At 37.2% G+C, this 17,075-nt stretch overlaps 1 protein-coding gene across 1 annotated transcript in view; it reads left to right on the top strand.

The window, feature by feature from the left end:
• RARS2 (arginyl-tRNA synthetase 2, mitochondrial) overlaps positions 1 to 17,075 on the top strand; it is a 67,650-nt gene that overhangs the window by 24,142 nt on the left and 26,433 nt on the right. Inside the window, exons 4-8 of the mRNA XM_001500331.7 lie at positions 347 to 430; positions 3,683 to 3,780; positions 9,363 to 9,418; positions 11,772 to 11,855; positions 14,611 to 14,687. Coding sequence (XP_001500381.4) covers positions 347 to 430; positions 3,683 to 3,780; positions 9,363 to 9,418; positions 11,772 to 11,855; positions 14,611 to 14,687 — 399 coding nt within the window. The remainder of the gene's footprint in view (positions 1 to 346; positions 431 to 3,682; positions 3,781 to 9,362; positions 9,419 to 11,771; positions 11,856 to 14,610; positions 14,688 to 17,075) is intronic.

The raw sequence follows: 17,075 nt of genomic DNA, 5'->3' as shown, positions 1-17,075 counted from the left end.
GGTGAAATAAAAAGAGTTCATTGCACATCAGGGTCCCTAGGGTGGGGTAAGGTGTTGCTCTCTTTCTTCCATGTTAGATGGAGAATTTGAAGTGAGAGAATGGGAAAGAGAAAGAGAGAGAGACTCTGAATACGGAATAGAGTTCTTGTCAGGAAAAGAAGAAAACCTGTTTAGCCAAATAGAATGATGGAACTGAAGAGACTGGCTAAGGCCTAGGTTCAGATATAATGACTGTGAGAGATGACACACCTGCTGCCTTTGGAAGCCAATTCGATAGTGTTAGAACTACAAATCTTTTTGGGCCTATTTTATAACTTATATTTTACTTCATTTGTTGTCTTTTCAGCTAAAATGTGATACAGTGGTGAGTGAAATCAGTACTGGTCAAGGGACTGTAAATTTCAAAATAAACAGAGAACTATTGACAAAGGTAAGAATGAGTTATGTTCTAGCTACTGTACCTTCACACACTCTGCTTTAGTTACAGTGGTTTCCTCCAGTTCTTAAGCTTATTGTTCCTCCTCTTACCTCACCACCTCTGCACATTCTGATCCCTCTGCCTGGAGTGCCACCCACTCCTGCTTATCTTCAAATCTTGGTATTTCCTGGGCAGTGCCTTTCTCACTCCTTCATTTATCTGTTCTCATAGCACTGTGTATCTCTCCTTTGCAGAAGTTATCATAGTTGCCATTGTACATTCTTTTTATTTGATTAATGCCTTGCCCTTTAAACTCTATTTTCTGTTAGGGCTCATAGCATCTGTTTTTCTCACTATCAGATCCTCAATTCCTAGGACAGTGCCTGGCAGACAGTGGGTGTGAGATAACCATTGTTGAATGAATTAGTGGACTCTGTATTGAATACAAAAAGGGTACTGCTGGTTTATGCTCTGTCGTAGCCTATAACCTGTTGGGAGCATAAGATTTTTACAGAAGAAACCATAAGACAGCTTCTTCTTTTAATAAAACAATAAATATTAAAACAGCAAAAGGTGATTGATATAACATGCATAAGAAAGATCAGAGATGGAGAAATCAGAATGGCCTAGAGGGGAATCTCCTGGAGGAATAGGGTCTCACTTGAGAGAGACCATAGAGAACAGGTCATCCTGGAAAGACAGTGTGGTATGAGACCTTTTGTTGAGACTTTCATCTCAATTAAAATTTAAAATTTATCATAATGCATGTTTTGGTCTATTATTTTTTAGAAAAAGAAATACACACCAGTGTTGGATTGGTCAGGCTTAGTAAATGCTGCAGTCTTGAATTGAAAATAACTATAAAACCAAAATTTCTAATAATATAGTTTCTTATCAGAGTTATATAGCCCATCAGCCCTATAATTATTCTGAAGGAAAGTTAGTGTTTCATGCTTGTCTCTAAATCTTTGAACCTTTTTCTTTTATCTTTTTTTCATTCTTACTTCAAGGTAAGCTAGTTAACTAAAATCAGTCACAAGGACAAGAAGGAAATTTGTTTTGAGCTTGTTAAAAAGTGTCTACAACCTGCTGGGTTCTTGGTAACATTTCATGTTCAACTTAGCAAACCAGTGAGTCTAATTTATCATTTTTAAATAAATAATTCATTCTTCCAGTTGCTGTCTTAATTTTTATGAAAGTAAAAATGCAGCTCGCCAAAGTACCCTTCAAACTTTAGGTCATTTGATAGGCAGCAGTATTTTACTTGTTTTGTTTTCCCAGAGATGGGAAAATGTACTATAGTACATGGGGTTTGCCTTTACAGTCAGCTTAGCTGAAAGAGATGTGGTTTACATTTCGAGGCAAGGCATATATTTACTTAATAATGTAAAATTTCAATGGCCATGAATTTTCATGCTTTATTACAATTAACGTACTATGAGATTTTCTCCAGTTTAAGGATGCCCACTAGCTCACTTATTAAAAATATTGCTAAGTCCTTCTCAATTGACAACGAAGGAACAGGAGGCATGGCTTTGAGATTCAGCTACTTTTGCTCACATGGAAATTCTCCCTTCATTGCAGCTTTGAGGATGTGGATCTTAGTGTGATTTTCATCAGAGGAACAACAGATTGCTCACAGTAGCCCTGCTCAGTGTCACAGTAAAGATATACATCCTAGAACAAGGAATACCCATAGTCTGAAAAAGGAGTATTGAATGTGCCTGTGTTATAATTTTTTTATGATAATGCTTGTTTGCTCAAAGCCTAATTTCTTCTACATCTGGCTTCATTATTTTCAGGCCTTAACCAGTGGTCATTTGCATATTTAATGAATTTTTCAGATCACATCAGGAAAAAAATTCAGCCCTTCTTAGGACCGTTATAAAGCCTTTTTTTTCTTTTTTACATTTTAAAGTTATCAAGATTGAAATGTAGTCAATGATCTATGTCTAAAACTTATTCCTCAGAGAATTATGAATGTGTCATTGCTTACACATGTACAAAATTAGCCTTGCATAAAATATATCCATTCATTGCAATTAAATTATTAGCACTGGCAGCACCAGAGATGATTAAATGTTCGCTTAAGTCTGGATCACTAATAGTGGCTTAAAGTGTCTTCATATAAATCATCCTCAAAGGTAGGAGGCTGGAATGTGAAATTAGAGGCGGTGGGAACTGCCAAATCTCTGGACTAGAGAACACATTTTTCAAAGCTAGAAGGAGATACAATGAATTCATATGTTGTGAAGAACTGATTTTGGTACCAAATTTCTACCTGTCACCAGCTTACAGATGACTTTCAAGAGAAACTGTAACTTCAAGTAATAGTTTATTTAGTGGGAGAAAAAAGAGAAAATATGAGTTTAACCAAATGGGAAAAAGGCAAACAAAATTGAGTTTTTTGTGTGCCTTAGAAGTACACAATGGATAACATCATTTTTATTTCACATGCACACATGCATTTTTTATTTGCCAAATTCAACTTTGCATGCTCTACCAAATAAGAAAAAAGAAAAAGAAATACTAATTTAAATGGCTCTAATTCTGGTGGTTATTTCACTGATTGAGTTTATATCAATAGGCAGTGCATGCATTCAGGTTACAAATAGTGCCAATTGGCTGAACACATGGAAAGAATGAATGATTAAGCACTTTTCAGCTGTTGGCCAAAGAATTAACTAGGCAGATAGATAATGGTAGCTTCTTTCGAAGTCCTGATTGAGAGCTGTAGAGAAATATCAACCAAAACAGAGTTAAAGTGACAGAAATCATCCATAGAAAATGTGATGGTCATAGACAAACAGAAAGTACCAGCCAAATGGAATGTTCATTAATTTGCTAACATTCCAAAATGTGAAACCTTTGAAAGATTTAATTTCTGATTATAAACTCTGTTGCAGCTATATTTACATTACTGAGCACGTCTTACATTTAAACATACATGTTGATGAATAGATGGGTCTCTAGCTTATTCACGTGTTGGACTATCAGGAAACTTTACTAGCTCACTGACATTCTATAGTTAAAAGCTCCTCTATCTTCTACATTCTCCATTTCCACTCACTTAGCTGATAACCAAGTCAGAAACCTAGGAGTTCCTAGGATTTCCCTTTTCCCTCGCAGAATCTCTCCTGTGCTACAGACTGATATGTCCATAAATTAGAATGAGCAAATTAGGAATATTTAGTTTCTAGTAACAAAATGATTAAGAAAATTGCAATTTTTTCTATCGTTAAATCCCACACCTTTTATTTTCAGACAGTGCTACAACAAGTAATTGAAGATGGCCCAAAATACGGATTAAAAAGTGAACTTTTCTCTGATCTTCCCCAGAAGAAGATTGTGGTTGAGTTCAGGTGAGTGCCTGCCCATCTTCTGTGTCGGGTAATCAGCTGGCTGGGCAGGGAGTATTTTACCATTAGCACCTGCGGTCTCACAAAATTGCACGAGGAAACATTGAAAACCAGTGAGATTATATTATTTTCTTAAAATCACAGTGAATTGATCATTAAACCACAAAGAAAAGTGTTTGGACTCCAATCAAAAAAATGTCTAGTGATTCTTTTGGGTTTTTTTTCTTTTTTTAATCAAGTATTTAATAGTTATCTTTTTGGAAAAACTACTTTTTTATCTTAGACTCTCAAGGCAGAGACAATGGTTACTACCATATTAAGAATTGTTAAAGTAATGGGATTACCAGAGAACAAAGCATTGTAGTGTTTGTAATAGTTATTTTTAAAAATTACCAGAAAAATAGCTTGAAGTTTTAATATGCCTCTAAATAGTCTTCATAATAACTTTCTGATGTGCTGTCAGTACCACTGTCTTAATATTTGAACTGTTTTTAGGTAACCAAAAGAGAAAAGGGAACACTTTCCGACTAGAGCTGACAGGTTGACAGCTCATGAAAATTACGAGAAATATTGCATTTGCCTTCGTAAAAGCTGGAGAAGAGTCTTGATGAACTGTTTGCCACTTAGAAGGATGGCACTTGCTAGAGTCTTTTGTCTTCTTAAGTATATATTTTTGTGGAGGATTTCAAAAAATTGATATGGGAAATGTGATTTCAGGTTTCCTAACTTAGAATTTATGATGATAACTTTTATTAAGTTACAAGTTAGTTATGATAATCAGAGGTGAATGGGTTTTATGGCTTCCACATTTGTCCTGTCTCTACCACTCTCTCGTGATCTTAGCAAAAGCAAACCCTAAAAGACTCATAAACTCACCTTTTTATGAGAAGGTCTGATTGCTGAGTAAGCTAATGCTACTATGGAGCAGACAGATATGAATAAATCTTAGGCTGCCAGTGCACCTCAGTCGTGATAAGTACAGTTTAGTGTAAATATTTGTTGCATGAAAGAGAGGAGAGGGACTTCCTGCAGTCATCCTCACACCAGAGAGGAGCTACACTCCTTAGCTACACTAAGGCCATCCATCCCCCAAAGAAACTTGCCTGTCGTTTTAGTTCTCTCTTCTTGCATAATAAGCCACTCCAAAACTTAGTACAGGAATTGGCAGACTTCAGCTATGAGCAAAACCCAGTCTGCCACCTGTTTTTGTAAATACAGTTTTATTGGAACACAGGCTTACACTTTCATTTACATATTGTCACAGTGGCTGCTTTCATACTATAGTGGCGTACAGTAGAGTTGAGTTGAATAGTCGAGATAAGAGATTGGATGGCCTGAAAACCTAAAATATTTACTATCTGACTCTTTAAGAAAAAGTTTGCCAACTCCTGATTAGTATCTTAAAACAACAATTTTAATGTTCATGACTCCACAGATCAGGAAATCAGGGAGAGCTTACCTCAATGGTTCTTTTACTTAACTGTGGTCACGTATGCAGCTCGGGTCATCTAGAGATTATACTGGGGCTACAAATCCAGGAGATGCATTTACTTGTCTGGCATCTCCCCTGAGGGCTGGCCAGGCATCTCTCTCTCCCCCAACATTGTCTCTCCAGCAGAGTAGCCAGACCTCTTTACAAAGTGCTCAGGGCTCCAAGATAGTAAAAGCATCTGGTCATGTAACAGGCATAGCATCACTTCTGTCACTTTCTGCTTGTAAAGCAAGTCACAAGATCAGCCAGATTCAAAAGGAGGGAAAATAGACTACATCTCTTCATGGCAAGAGTGGCAAACAATTTGTGGCCATCTTTAATTCTTTTCATTCATGTCTTTAAATTGATGTGGAACACATACCCTTCTTCTCTGGGGAGTCACTTCAGTTCCATATTACTCTGACAGTCCTTGCTGTTACCTAACGAGCAGTAAAGGAAAATCAGTAGGGGGTGGCAAAGTATCTGTTACCATACATTCCCCCTTGACATAATGCCATCATGAGTTTTTTGAAACTTGAATAGTTGCTCACTTTTAACACCTTCCTCCCCATTTTCACTTCACCTTCACCATCCTTCCTCCCCAGCCAAGCTCAAACTACCAAGACCTCAGTCTTCCTTACTCATTGATTCTCTGGCTTTTGTCCAAAGTGTTTTTCCCCGTACAATGCTCTTTTTTGTTTATGCTTGTAAGAAATGCCTAAAAATAACCTGTTCTATTTGAGTCGTCTTCAGTAGGGTTTTTGTATGGGAGTTTATTTGCTTACGGATTTGCCTCTCTCAACTTTTTTCTAAAGCAGTTACGGAAGCCTGGAACTTAGATGAGCATCTGAATGCTGAGGGAGGCAGAGTCCATTTCCCAGCAACCATCTTTGCTCTGTTATTTTCCATCTGTGGGACCAAAGCTGCTCCCTCCCTTAGAAGTTTTCCAGATGCTGTGGTGCTTGTCACTGAGGTTTCAAAGTGGAGACACACAGTTGGGGGACAGAGGCAAAATTGATAGAAAACATCATTCTTGAATTTTTTCTGAAAATGAGAGAAGTGAGAGAAGAAAATTTTTTAAATATATAGTATCTGAAATAGACCAGGCAGCTTTCCCCACAAAAGCAAGAGATATAATCACTGTGTTCAGGAAACTGGGCCCCCAAATTGAGATGATGGTGATGATAACAGGTCAAGTAACTTGCTCAGAGTCCTAGAGCTAACTCTGACTCTCGCACACTTAACCTTTACTGCCTCCCTGATGCCCAGTGCTGGTTGGCATGTCTTTTGTGGGATCTGGGAGCAGTGTGATAGAGTGACAGGGTAGGTGACTGTCCACCATGGACCTGGACTCTGCCTGCTAGGTGAAAGAAGACTGGAAGCTGCTCCTGTTGCCTTTCCTGTGAGCTTTCCTGTTTTGTTCAGATCAAATCTGCAGGAGCACAGTCAGCAGTGGTAGCCTTTCCTCTTCTTTCCTCAGCGCACACTCCCCTACCCACTGCTGTTCCCCGATGTGAAGTGTTCTCCTCATAAACAGATTGAGGACCTCTGATTGGTAAAATGGGAAACTAGGAGATCAGGGGACCAGTTCTCACTTAGTAATTGATTCAGTGATCATGGATGGGAATTTAGTTCTCTAGTCTTTTTTCTATCTGGAAAATTAGAGTAAAAAATATCTGTCTTTTCTTACAAGATTGAAGAAATTATATGAAATAATTTTTCTTTTTGTTTTTTTGAGGAAGATTATCCCTGAGCTAACATCTGCTGCAAGTCCTCCTCTTTTTGCTGAGGATGCCTGACCCTGAGCTAATATCCGTGCCCATCTTCCTCTACTTTATATGTGGGATGCCTACCACAGCATGGCTTGATGAGCGGTGCCATGTCCGCACCCGGGATCCGAACGGGTGAACCCCAGGCCGCCAAAGCGGAACGTGTGAACTTAACTGCTGCGCCACTGGGCCAGCCCCTGAAATAATTTTTTTAAAGCCCCAATCAAGTGTCCAAATTGTAATTCATAGTGGCTACTTTGGTTGCCAAAGGAACTGTATTTGTATTTTCCATCTCCTTGTATTCCCTTCCCAGTAGGAGTGTGGTGCAAGAGAAAGGCAAATTGATGATTTCAAGGGACATTTTGTGAAGACCTAGATAGATTCAGTTCTAATCCTAGAGAAAAAAGGCAAAAGCTATGTGAAAGCTTTTTTTAAAAAACAGATAATATAGATACGTGGTTTTTAGAAATTCAGAGATGGCAAAAGGATATTCAGTGAAAAGGAAGTTTCCTTGCCATGCCAGTTTCCCAGTTCTCTCCAAATGGGCATTCACCAATGCCAGCTGCTTGTTTACACACCCAGAGCTATTCTGTGCATTTATAAACAGATCACACAGGCTGTACCTTGTTCTACTCCTTGCTTTTTTTCACTAAACAATATATCTTTTCCTTTAATATCAGTACATCCAGAGCTGTCTTATTATTTTAATTGTTTCATAGTATTCTGTTGTCTGGAGATTTTTTTTTTAATCAGCTTCATTGAGGTATAATTACATACAATACAGTTCACCAGATTTCAACATATAATTTGGCGTGTTTTGGCAAAAGTGTGTAAGTCACATAACCACCACTACAATTAGGATATGGAACAGTTTCTCTGTCATTTTTTTCTATTTTGTTGATTTTTGCTTTTATCTTTATTATTCCCTTTTATTCTGCTTGCTTTGGATTTAGTTTGCTCCTCCCTGTCTAGTTTCTTAAAGGAGAACCTTAGATTCTTGATTTGAAAGCTTTCTTCTTTACTGATATACACATTTCATGCAATAGACTTTTCTCCTTTCACTAAAAGTCCCACAGGTTTGCGAGTTAGGCGGTCCTGGGTGCCACCTAGTTTGCTCTGATTGTCTCAAGGATCACAGTCCTTCACTGTCCTGTTGTCTGGTTTCATGAAACTAGTGTTTCATATATTTTTCTGATTTTCTGGTTGTTTAAAGCAGAAGGGTAAATCCAGTCCCTGTTGGGTAGGAGTGCAAGATTCCTTATTTTTTAATCCTATGGAAGAACATTCATTTTCTTTCTAAATGATGGTTAAATCAACATCCTTATAGTTTCATAATTTCTCAATTGTGCACAGGTATCTGTAGGATCCAGATTTTAAATTGTAATTCCCTTAAAAAGGATATATAACAAGGCTTTGGAGACACACAGACCAAACTTAAGCTCTATTTATACCACCTTTTTAACCTGCTGTGTTCAAGTTTATATATCTTTTTTAAATGTTGAAAAACTTATGAAATTTTCAAACATACACAAAACAGAGAGAACAGTATGATTAAGTCCTATATGCTCATCACCCAGGTTCAAGAGTCCTCAAGGTATTGCTACATTTGCTTCCTTATCTCTTCTCCTTGTGTCACTTCCCTCATCAGTAAAATAAGAGATGAGAGTACCTTACCTCACAGCTCCTCTGAGCACTCAGTGAGTTAATGCATGTAAATTGTGTGAAGCTGTGCTTGTCAGATAGCGAGTGCTCTACAAGCATATGCTATTGTTAAATTATCGATTACAACTTGTCAAGCACACATGGGAGTGATAAATGTGTTGCTTGAGAATTTGGAGTGGTGAATCAGATTTCTGGTTGTTCTGGGAAGTTTTATACATAAATACTTTAAAATTTTCAATCTTAATTTCTGATATAGTAAATGTTGATAGATATTACTCATATAAACAAAATTTCTTTGGGGTCTTCAATAATTTTTAAGAGGATAAAAGGTTTGAGAACTGGTGTGCTAAGCTTAATTCTCAGTAATCTACATTGTTTGTGTCAAAACAATACCTCTGAATTTCTTCATCTTTTTATCAATCCTTAAATGTATTTGCTTCCTAAGTTATGTGCCACTTTTGTGTATGGTACTACCTCATGAGTCACAGGATCAATTTCACAAAGGATGATTCTTTCTGAGTTCTAATTTATTTTTGCTCTGAATTTCTGCTACTTAACTTATCTTTGCCCTAAATTACCAAAGGCCTTAGTCCCCATTTGTGTTAAACTATGGAGGCATGACCTAGTTCGTTTTAGAACTCTTGTTCTGAGAACAGAAAAATAACTTTTGCAATTATTTGCAGTTCACCTAATGTTGCCAAAAAATTTCACGTTGGACATTTGCGTTCTACCATCATAGGTAAGTGGTGTTAGTTTCATGAAAATACTAAACATGCCTTTGAGGCAGTCCCTGATAATACAAACTAATGGTTTAATGCTTAAATAACAAAAGGACAAAAAGCAAAATATTTGAAATATATATGAGCTTGATGCTGATTAACTATTACATGAAATGGGAAAAATTGATTTAGAAATGGAAGAAAGAAATTTGTTTCTAAACCAAATTTTTCAAAGATTAACTCAGAAACTGGTCTTAACTGGTATGTATGTTATGATTTTATCTTTTTAAAAATATGGAGAGGAACTGAAAGATGGAAAAATGAAAATAATTATGTGGGGATGATATTTTTGTTCATATATTTTACTTTACAAAGGAAACTCAATCTCAGTCATGTGAGTACTAACTGGAGTGTTCCAGACTGGAAATTGAAACAAGACTATTCTACTAAAGAAAGACTACTCTCGTACTTCATAGCTGTAATGCTTCAATGTATAATACGATTTTCATTTATTTAAAACATGACAGTATGCAGCAGCCCAACTTAAAAACTGCAGTTAGAATTGTATAATGTTAGAGTTGGAGTGGACTTTGGAGTTTTATCTCATGTATCTGTCTTCAGTGTAGAAATCTTGTCTTTTGCATGCTTAGGAGAAAGTCATCTAACCCATCCTTGAATACTTGTAAGAATTGGAAGAATCGGTACTTGTGTCATAGATTGTTATTGAACTGCAGTCAGATCTTATTTTTATAGAGTTCTCAAATAGCACTTTAAGAGAGGAAATGACAGGACTTGATGAAAAAGAGCATAAGAAATATAGTGTATGAGAAAAGCTGCATGAGTAAGTCAAAAGTATAGGAGTGAGCAAATGATGGGTAGAGCATGATAAAGTTGTTTGACAGTGTTAAAGGAAACATTTGAACCAGGAAGAGAGAGTATTTATTGAGAACTTACTTACCATGTTAAGTTGTTTCATGTATTATCTCAATTAGTTTCACAATAGCCCTGTTTGCTAAGTACTGTTAACTCTGGTTTATGGATGAGGAAACTCAGATACCAAAAGTAACTTTTTCAAAATCACATAGCTAGTAAGTATCATAGCCAGGACTTGAAATTAGGCAGTCTAATTCCAAAAGCCTAGGTTCAGACATTTAATTGGATTTGTAAGATAATAAGGTGCTAAGAAAAACAAGAATAAAGTCTGAGTACCAGCTGCAAAAGGTTGGGAAGTACAGATTAGAAGTAGGGAAGCTGGAAAAGAAGTAGCTGCAGTAATTTAAGTCAGCTAGGCATATTGGTGAGGGATTATTTGCAGAAAACTAGATCTACTCAAGTAAAAGCAGGGACGGATTTATTATGGGATATTGGATAGTTTACTCAGTTGTTGGGAGTGCTGAAGAAGTTTTGGGTTAAGCTGACATAAATGACTCCCCAAACTATATCATAGAACTTGGTCATCAAGAGCCCTTCTGCCGTTTCTGCAATCGCTTCCACTGCTCTAGAGCCACACTGCCACTGCCACGGTCAGGAAATTGCCACTGCTCCTGCCATGCCTTCTAGAATTCATACTAGCAAAGAGGCAGTCCCATACCCTGTCTTTCACTACCTTTGGAGGTTGCATGACAGCACATCTAGTACTGATGCCACTAAAATACAAAGCCTCTACAGCTGTGCTTGTCAGAAAAACTAGAAGTAGCTCCCCGTCCACCTCATTCTCACCTTCTAAATCTCACGAAAAGTCTACCTAATTACCCAAACCGAAATGCAAGAGATTCTGGGAAATGTAGTTTTTAGGTTTCCAGCCTCTGCAGTATGTGAGGACGCACTAGAAGGAGAGTGGAATAGATGCTGATTTTCCAGCCAGCATCAGCAGTACAGGAAGGTGGAGGCCTCGGACTACTATGCGCTCTTAGGGAGTAGGCATGAGAGGATGGACTTAACTGATTGAAAGAAGGTAGAGTGAGCTATTTGGGGTTGGCGGGGGAACAGTATGGCTCAGTTTCTTCAGGGCACAGCCAAATTATATATTTCTCATTAGTTACTGAGATTCTGTTATTTTCTGTCCTTGGAATTGACTCAGAATAGCAATTACTCTAACATGTGTTCCTAACTCCCATTAATGTTGATGAAAATTCTGTTCTTGAGAAAATTGTGAGATTGTTTGGAATAACTGCCCCCAAAATAATTCCTTACTCCCTTTCCATAACATAGATGAAAACACAATAATGAACGTTTTAGTAAAAAAAAAAAAACTGAGTTGGTAAATTTTGCCAAAAGAATTTTCTGTGTTATGCTTTGATTTAGAGAAGCACATGGTTCTTATGCCAACATGGATAATAAGAATGAGAAACTGTATATTTTATTGATTACTAGGAAATTTTATAGCAAATCTCAAAGAAGCTTTAGGACATCAAGTAACAAGAATAAATTACCTTGGAGATTGGGGCATGCAGTTTGGTAAGTAAGTTTGAGATTTTATTTTTTATTTCATTGTTAAGTTTAATTTCTTTTAATATCATGTCACTTGGTCATCTGGACAGAATATAGGCAGAATCCCACTGGATGAAGTACTGCCTCCTACTTGTTTTTTTTTTTTTCCCTAATAGCTCTTTTGCATATGAATCTTGTATTTTATTTATTAGAGTAAGTCTCACCACACAAATAAGTTTTGGGGAAGGAAACTTAAGACATTCAAAGCAAGACCTGATAAATGCAGACTTTTGTGGTTTTATTAAAGAAAAGTAGCTTACATTTGTTAGTTAAATGAAGTGAGTATACAGGGAAAAAGTAAGTAGCTATATACACCTCAACCACAGCCCTGCCATTTTTAAAACTAGTGAGGTCCAGCCTCCCTGGGCCGTCCTACATGAAGTGGGATCTGTGGTCGTACCCTGGCCAGTCACCCAGAGGAAAGATAAACTGGGATACTTTGACTTCCCCTTAAATTGTACAGTGGCGGGAGGTCAAAAAGAAAAGAGTGGAAGAGAGGAGTGAGACCCAAATAGTTGAGTGCCGCAGATTCTCTCTCGTGTTGTGAGTTTACTCAGAACCATCCTTCGCTCCTACACACCAGTGATCAGGGTGTGGAAGGGTGAGAAAAGTGAAGTTGCTAAGATAGTGAAGGACCAGTAGCATGTGAAATACAAACTTTTAAAGCCTCTGGCAACTCCCATGTGGATTTTGAGATCAAGCCCTTGTGACACCTCTGTAAAGCCTTCTGTGACACCCAATATGCCCTTGCCCCTTCTCACCTCACCAAGTGCCTAGGCCCCAGCTCTTGTCAGGTAGGCTTCTCGCTTACTGTATTCTGATTTTTGTGCTTCTCTCCCTTGCTAGATGGTATGTTCCAGGAAGCCGTGGACTGTCTCGTAATTATTTTTGTATCCATAGTGCTTGGCACATAAGAGGCACTCAGAATGATGAATAAATCTGTCTTGGAAAGTATTTTACAATGCTATTCTGAAAGAAGGGCTAGGTAATATTTTAAAGCTTCTGTAAAGTGCAGTGTGCACTGCCAGTTCTAAAGTTCACTGATACTGTTATCTTCTATATCTAGTGAAATGAAATCAAACTTTCCAAAAGACAGATTTATCATGACATTCTCTTATGAATGTTATCGTCTCAGTTAATAAAAATCTTTTTTAGACCCCGTTAATAGTGCTCTTACTATTCACTGTGAAAGAATCAGAAAACATGCCCTGCATTTAAAAAATCCACCTGCAGTTCACAACAGTTGGTACTCAGAGGTTTAGGCTCTAGGCTCAACAGTCAGATTTAATAGATGGCATCCACTTTATATTAGTTTGACAGATTCAGCATTTCACAGGTATTAGCAAAAGTGTGATTATGGTATTCATGAAATTTTAGTTGCAAGATTTTGTTATAGCAGTTTTTCTCCAAAGGACCACTATGGTTAATGATCTGTCACCATTTCTGTCATCACCATCACTGTGGAAGAGTTTTAATTTGGGCTGTTTCAGCTATACCCTATTGTAAGTTGGCAGACAGTTCCTAAGCACAGAATTAGTTTTTGAAAATACATTAGGTTGAATGTTAAATGGAATTGGCTTTTACTTTTCCCATTTCTGTTTTTAAAACACTCTGGGCATCTTTCCACACCCTGCTCCCAAGACCCTGAATCATAATCACATTTGCTTTTGCTTGAAAGTGAGTAGAGCTGGTACATATTTCAGTCATCCTTCTAGTTTCTGTCTAAGCTCCAAAGTAGCGTATGTCCCTGTGTTCAGTAGCATCCTACTTTCTGCTGAGCCCATGTAGAAAAGTGAGTATCACCAAGGCCCAGTGGCAATGGCTCCTTTAGATCTGAGGCTTGGTAATTGATACAGTTGTAGAAATAGGTTGGTTTTTAAAATAATTAAACTACCTATTATTGCTCTTGGCCCCAGACTGCATATATCTTTTCAAATTGAAATTGTGATCACCTTTTAGCAAAATATCTTGAGTGTAAATATTCACAGTCCATACTAGGAATTTTCATTGCTAGTTTACAAACCTCATTTGCTACTTTTTTTTAAAAAAAAGCTTCAAGTTAGTACTATCCCTGAACTCTGAACCTATCGTTGAAGACTAACAAAATGTCATTGGCAAATAAAAGACATATATGGCCAGATAAAAGAATTTTGTTGCTTGGTCCCCTTGAATGGGAGAAGTAATCACGGATGTTGCAAGTTTTATCTTTTATTGTTTTCCTTCAGCTGTTTGTTTAAGAACTAATGTTATAACACCAAGCCAATTCCTACCTTTGCTTTCTTTTAATATCTACAAGTTTAAAAAGTTGTGAAATCACTTTCCATCCATTTGTTTTCACAAATTGCAAGTGTCCAGTGTCTAGCATCATGATGTCCTTCCACAGAGTAGCTGCTCAATAAATGCTTGTTTTACTAATGTCTGCTAAGGATAAAGCTATCTGTTAGTAAAAAGATAAATTAGTCCTAGACTCTTCCTTTGGTGAGCTCATAGTCTGTTGGTTTCTGTGAGGTTAATTTCAGTGATCTGTTCAAGATTCAATATATTGAATTTGACTTGTGTCAGTCTGTGGTATAGCAGAAGGTGATAGTGTGTGTTTTGCAGTATTCTCAGGGTATGTAACTATGAGAGATTGATCTTTTTATAGAACTATACCTATTCCCTGCCATGATTGTTCTCTGCTGTTCCATTTTATAATTTTTTCATTTATGGATTATTGTGGTAGGTCTTCTGGGAACTGGCTTCCAACTGTTTGGCTATGAAGAAAAACTCCAGTCCAATCCTTTACAGCATCTCTTTGAAGTAAGTTGGCAAGAAACAATATTAGCAAATGCTTCAACTTTTTCTTCTGAGTATTATGCAGCTTGGCAACACATTTTTTAATCCCAGAGGCTTTAAAAAAGTGTTCTTTAAAACGAACCAAAACAATTGAAAATGTTGCTTTTATTTTACTAGGAGTTCTTTTCATTTTCAAATCCAAGTGTTTCTTTTATTACTATTTTAGTTGATTTGGGACAGTATTTCTCCAGATAGAGAATAAACACGTAGGATAACAGATTCAACACACAGAGAAATTTCTCAATTTTTTGTCAGTTGATAGGTACCACAGGTTTCTTCATGGCAATAATTATAATCCACTTAGACTTGAAAAACATGAATATATACTTTTTTGCTCTTGTTCTATTGTGGAGGAAGTCGTGTATTTCTTTCTGAATTTGTGTGTGCTTTTTCCATTTTTATCTTTCAGCTCCTTTTCCTGACTTTTGCCCACTGTGAACTCCTTTCAGTTCTACTCCATTTAGTCTCTTGGATGCTTTGCTTCTCTGTCCTCAATCCTTCCTGGAGTTCATTAATAAAGCTCTTCCTGTCCAATTAGTTTCCAGGGATGTGTTTCCTTTTCATTGTCCCAGTTGTTATCTCTGCTGTTTCTGGGCTTCACAAGGAGAAACATAGATAGGACGTCAGCCATGTTGGTGACATACCAGGGGGTCAGACTAAAGATATGCCTGTGTGTGAAGAACAGTATTTACCAAAATAATGCTTCACTTCACTAGGCAAAGCCACAGAGAGCGCGTCATCATTTTCCTGTTTGTTAAAAGATTTTTCTCCTGCAGCTGACTTTGTAGTTAAATTTAACAAAAAAAATTCTGATTCTTAAAAACTTAAAGGTTTGAATTTCCTCCTGAATCCATGCCTGCACTGCACTTTAAATGCCCACATATTGATTTATAATATTAGCCAAAGAATTTTTTCTTCTCTCTTTCCCATTAAGAGTTTTATCGATAAGCAAGAACTTAAAAATTAATAATTCTTTGTGGTTGTCTATAAATAAAGCATCCATCTTAGTGCCTGGTATTTTTACTGTATTATTTGTTAAAACTTTGAAAAATGGCGAGTATCTTTTACCACAAGATTAGTGAACTTTCCTCAGATTCAGGCCCAGAGAGCCAACCCTCAGTGCAGAAAATACAGATAGCTGCTTGGAGACCTCGTGTCACCGAGAGGACGTGGTTAAGAATTTAGAGTACAATTTGACATGTGAGAGTTACGACTCTCGTCTTTCTCTCACCCTGCCTCAAAAGTTTTTATTTAATCCTGAAAATAGTAATCTTTGTTGCCCGTAAAGTTTTAAGTATTTTAGTAAAATCTGTTCTCATACTCTGCAGAAACCTAAACATACTTCTTTCTATGCAGTTTAATACAATTTCCTGCCTCTTGAGACTTGTAAAAAGTGGGAGATCACACATCTACGTTTGAGGTTGTTAATTGATGAATATACATAAGAAGAAACAAAGGCTGGGGCTACTTCTATGATTAACTAAAAACTCAGGGAACAGTGGCATTGCTTTCAAGTGTGCTTTTGTCTGATAGCTTCCTAGGGGAGCAGCCTTTAGACAAAAGAGGGCAAGTCACGTACACCACGTGCCCTGTGGAATGGAAGGGAGAAATTCGTTAGAGCGCTCACCTGCTCTCCTCTTCCTTTGCAGGAAAGAGAAAATGCAGAGCTTAAAATGGGAAACTCCAGGTTATTTTATATCTGTGCTAATTTTTGCAACCCACTTTTCACTTTAAAATTATAGTTGTCACTGTAGGTTACGTACAACAAGAACTTGTAGCATGAGTGAGGATTTCTTCCTTATTTCTTTGAGCTTTAGGCAAATATTAATAAATGATTTTATTCTATTCCTAAAAGAAAACGTGAAGGTCATACCAGCAAGTGAGTTTATTTAAAAGTCGAAATGTGCCCTTGCATGCATCATGCTTCAGTCGTGTCCGATAGGGTATCGATGGTAATACAGATGATCCATCATCTTTCCAGGGATGGTGATTCTGAGCTTCGTAAGTGTTTGGTGTAGCAATCAGTAATGTTGGCACTGGCTGATGGGAAACAAAACTTCAGAACAATCTGCATTTACCTTTCTTATTTGTGAACATCTGTTTCTCAAGGCTTTGGTTGAATCCCTGGTTTTTTCCTGGACAAGTCGTAATTAGTTGTGAGCTCTTTGAGGGGAAGGACCATGTCTTCCTGATCTTTTATTCCCAGCCCCACAAACTGTGCCTGGCAGTAAATGTTTGAATGAATTCCATCTTGTAGTGCTCTCTTGCCACTTTGTCTTTCATTTAAATGATGGGATATAAAACTTATTGTATAGCTCCAAAGAAGGGCTAACTATTGTAGCATACACTAGT

The sequence above is a fragment of the Equus caballus genome, chromosome 10 (genome assembly GCF_041296265.1).
Source record: "Equus caballus isolate H_3958 breed thoroughbred chromosome 10, TB-T2T, whole genome shotgun sequence".
Classification (NCBI taxonomy): domain Eukaryota; kingdom Metazoa; phylum Chordata; class Mammalia; order Perissodactyla; family Equidae; genus Equus; species Equus caballus.
This window is presented reverse-complemented; position numbering and strand designations above follow the sequence as displayed.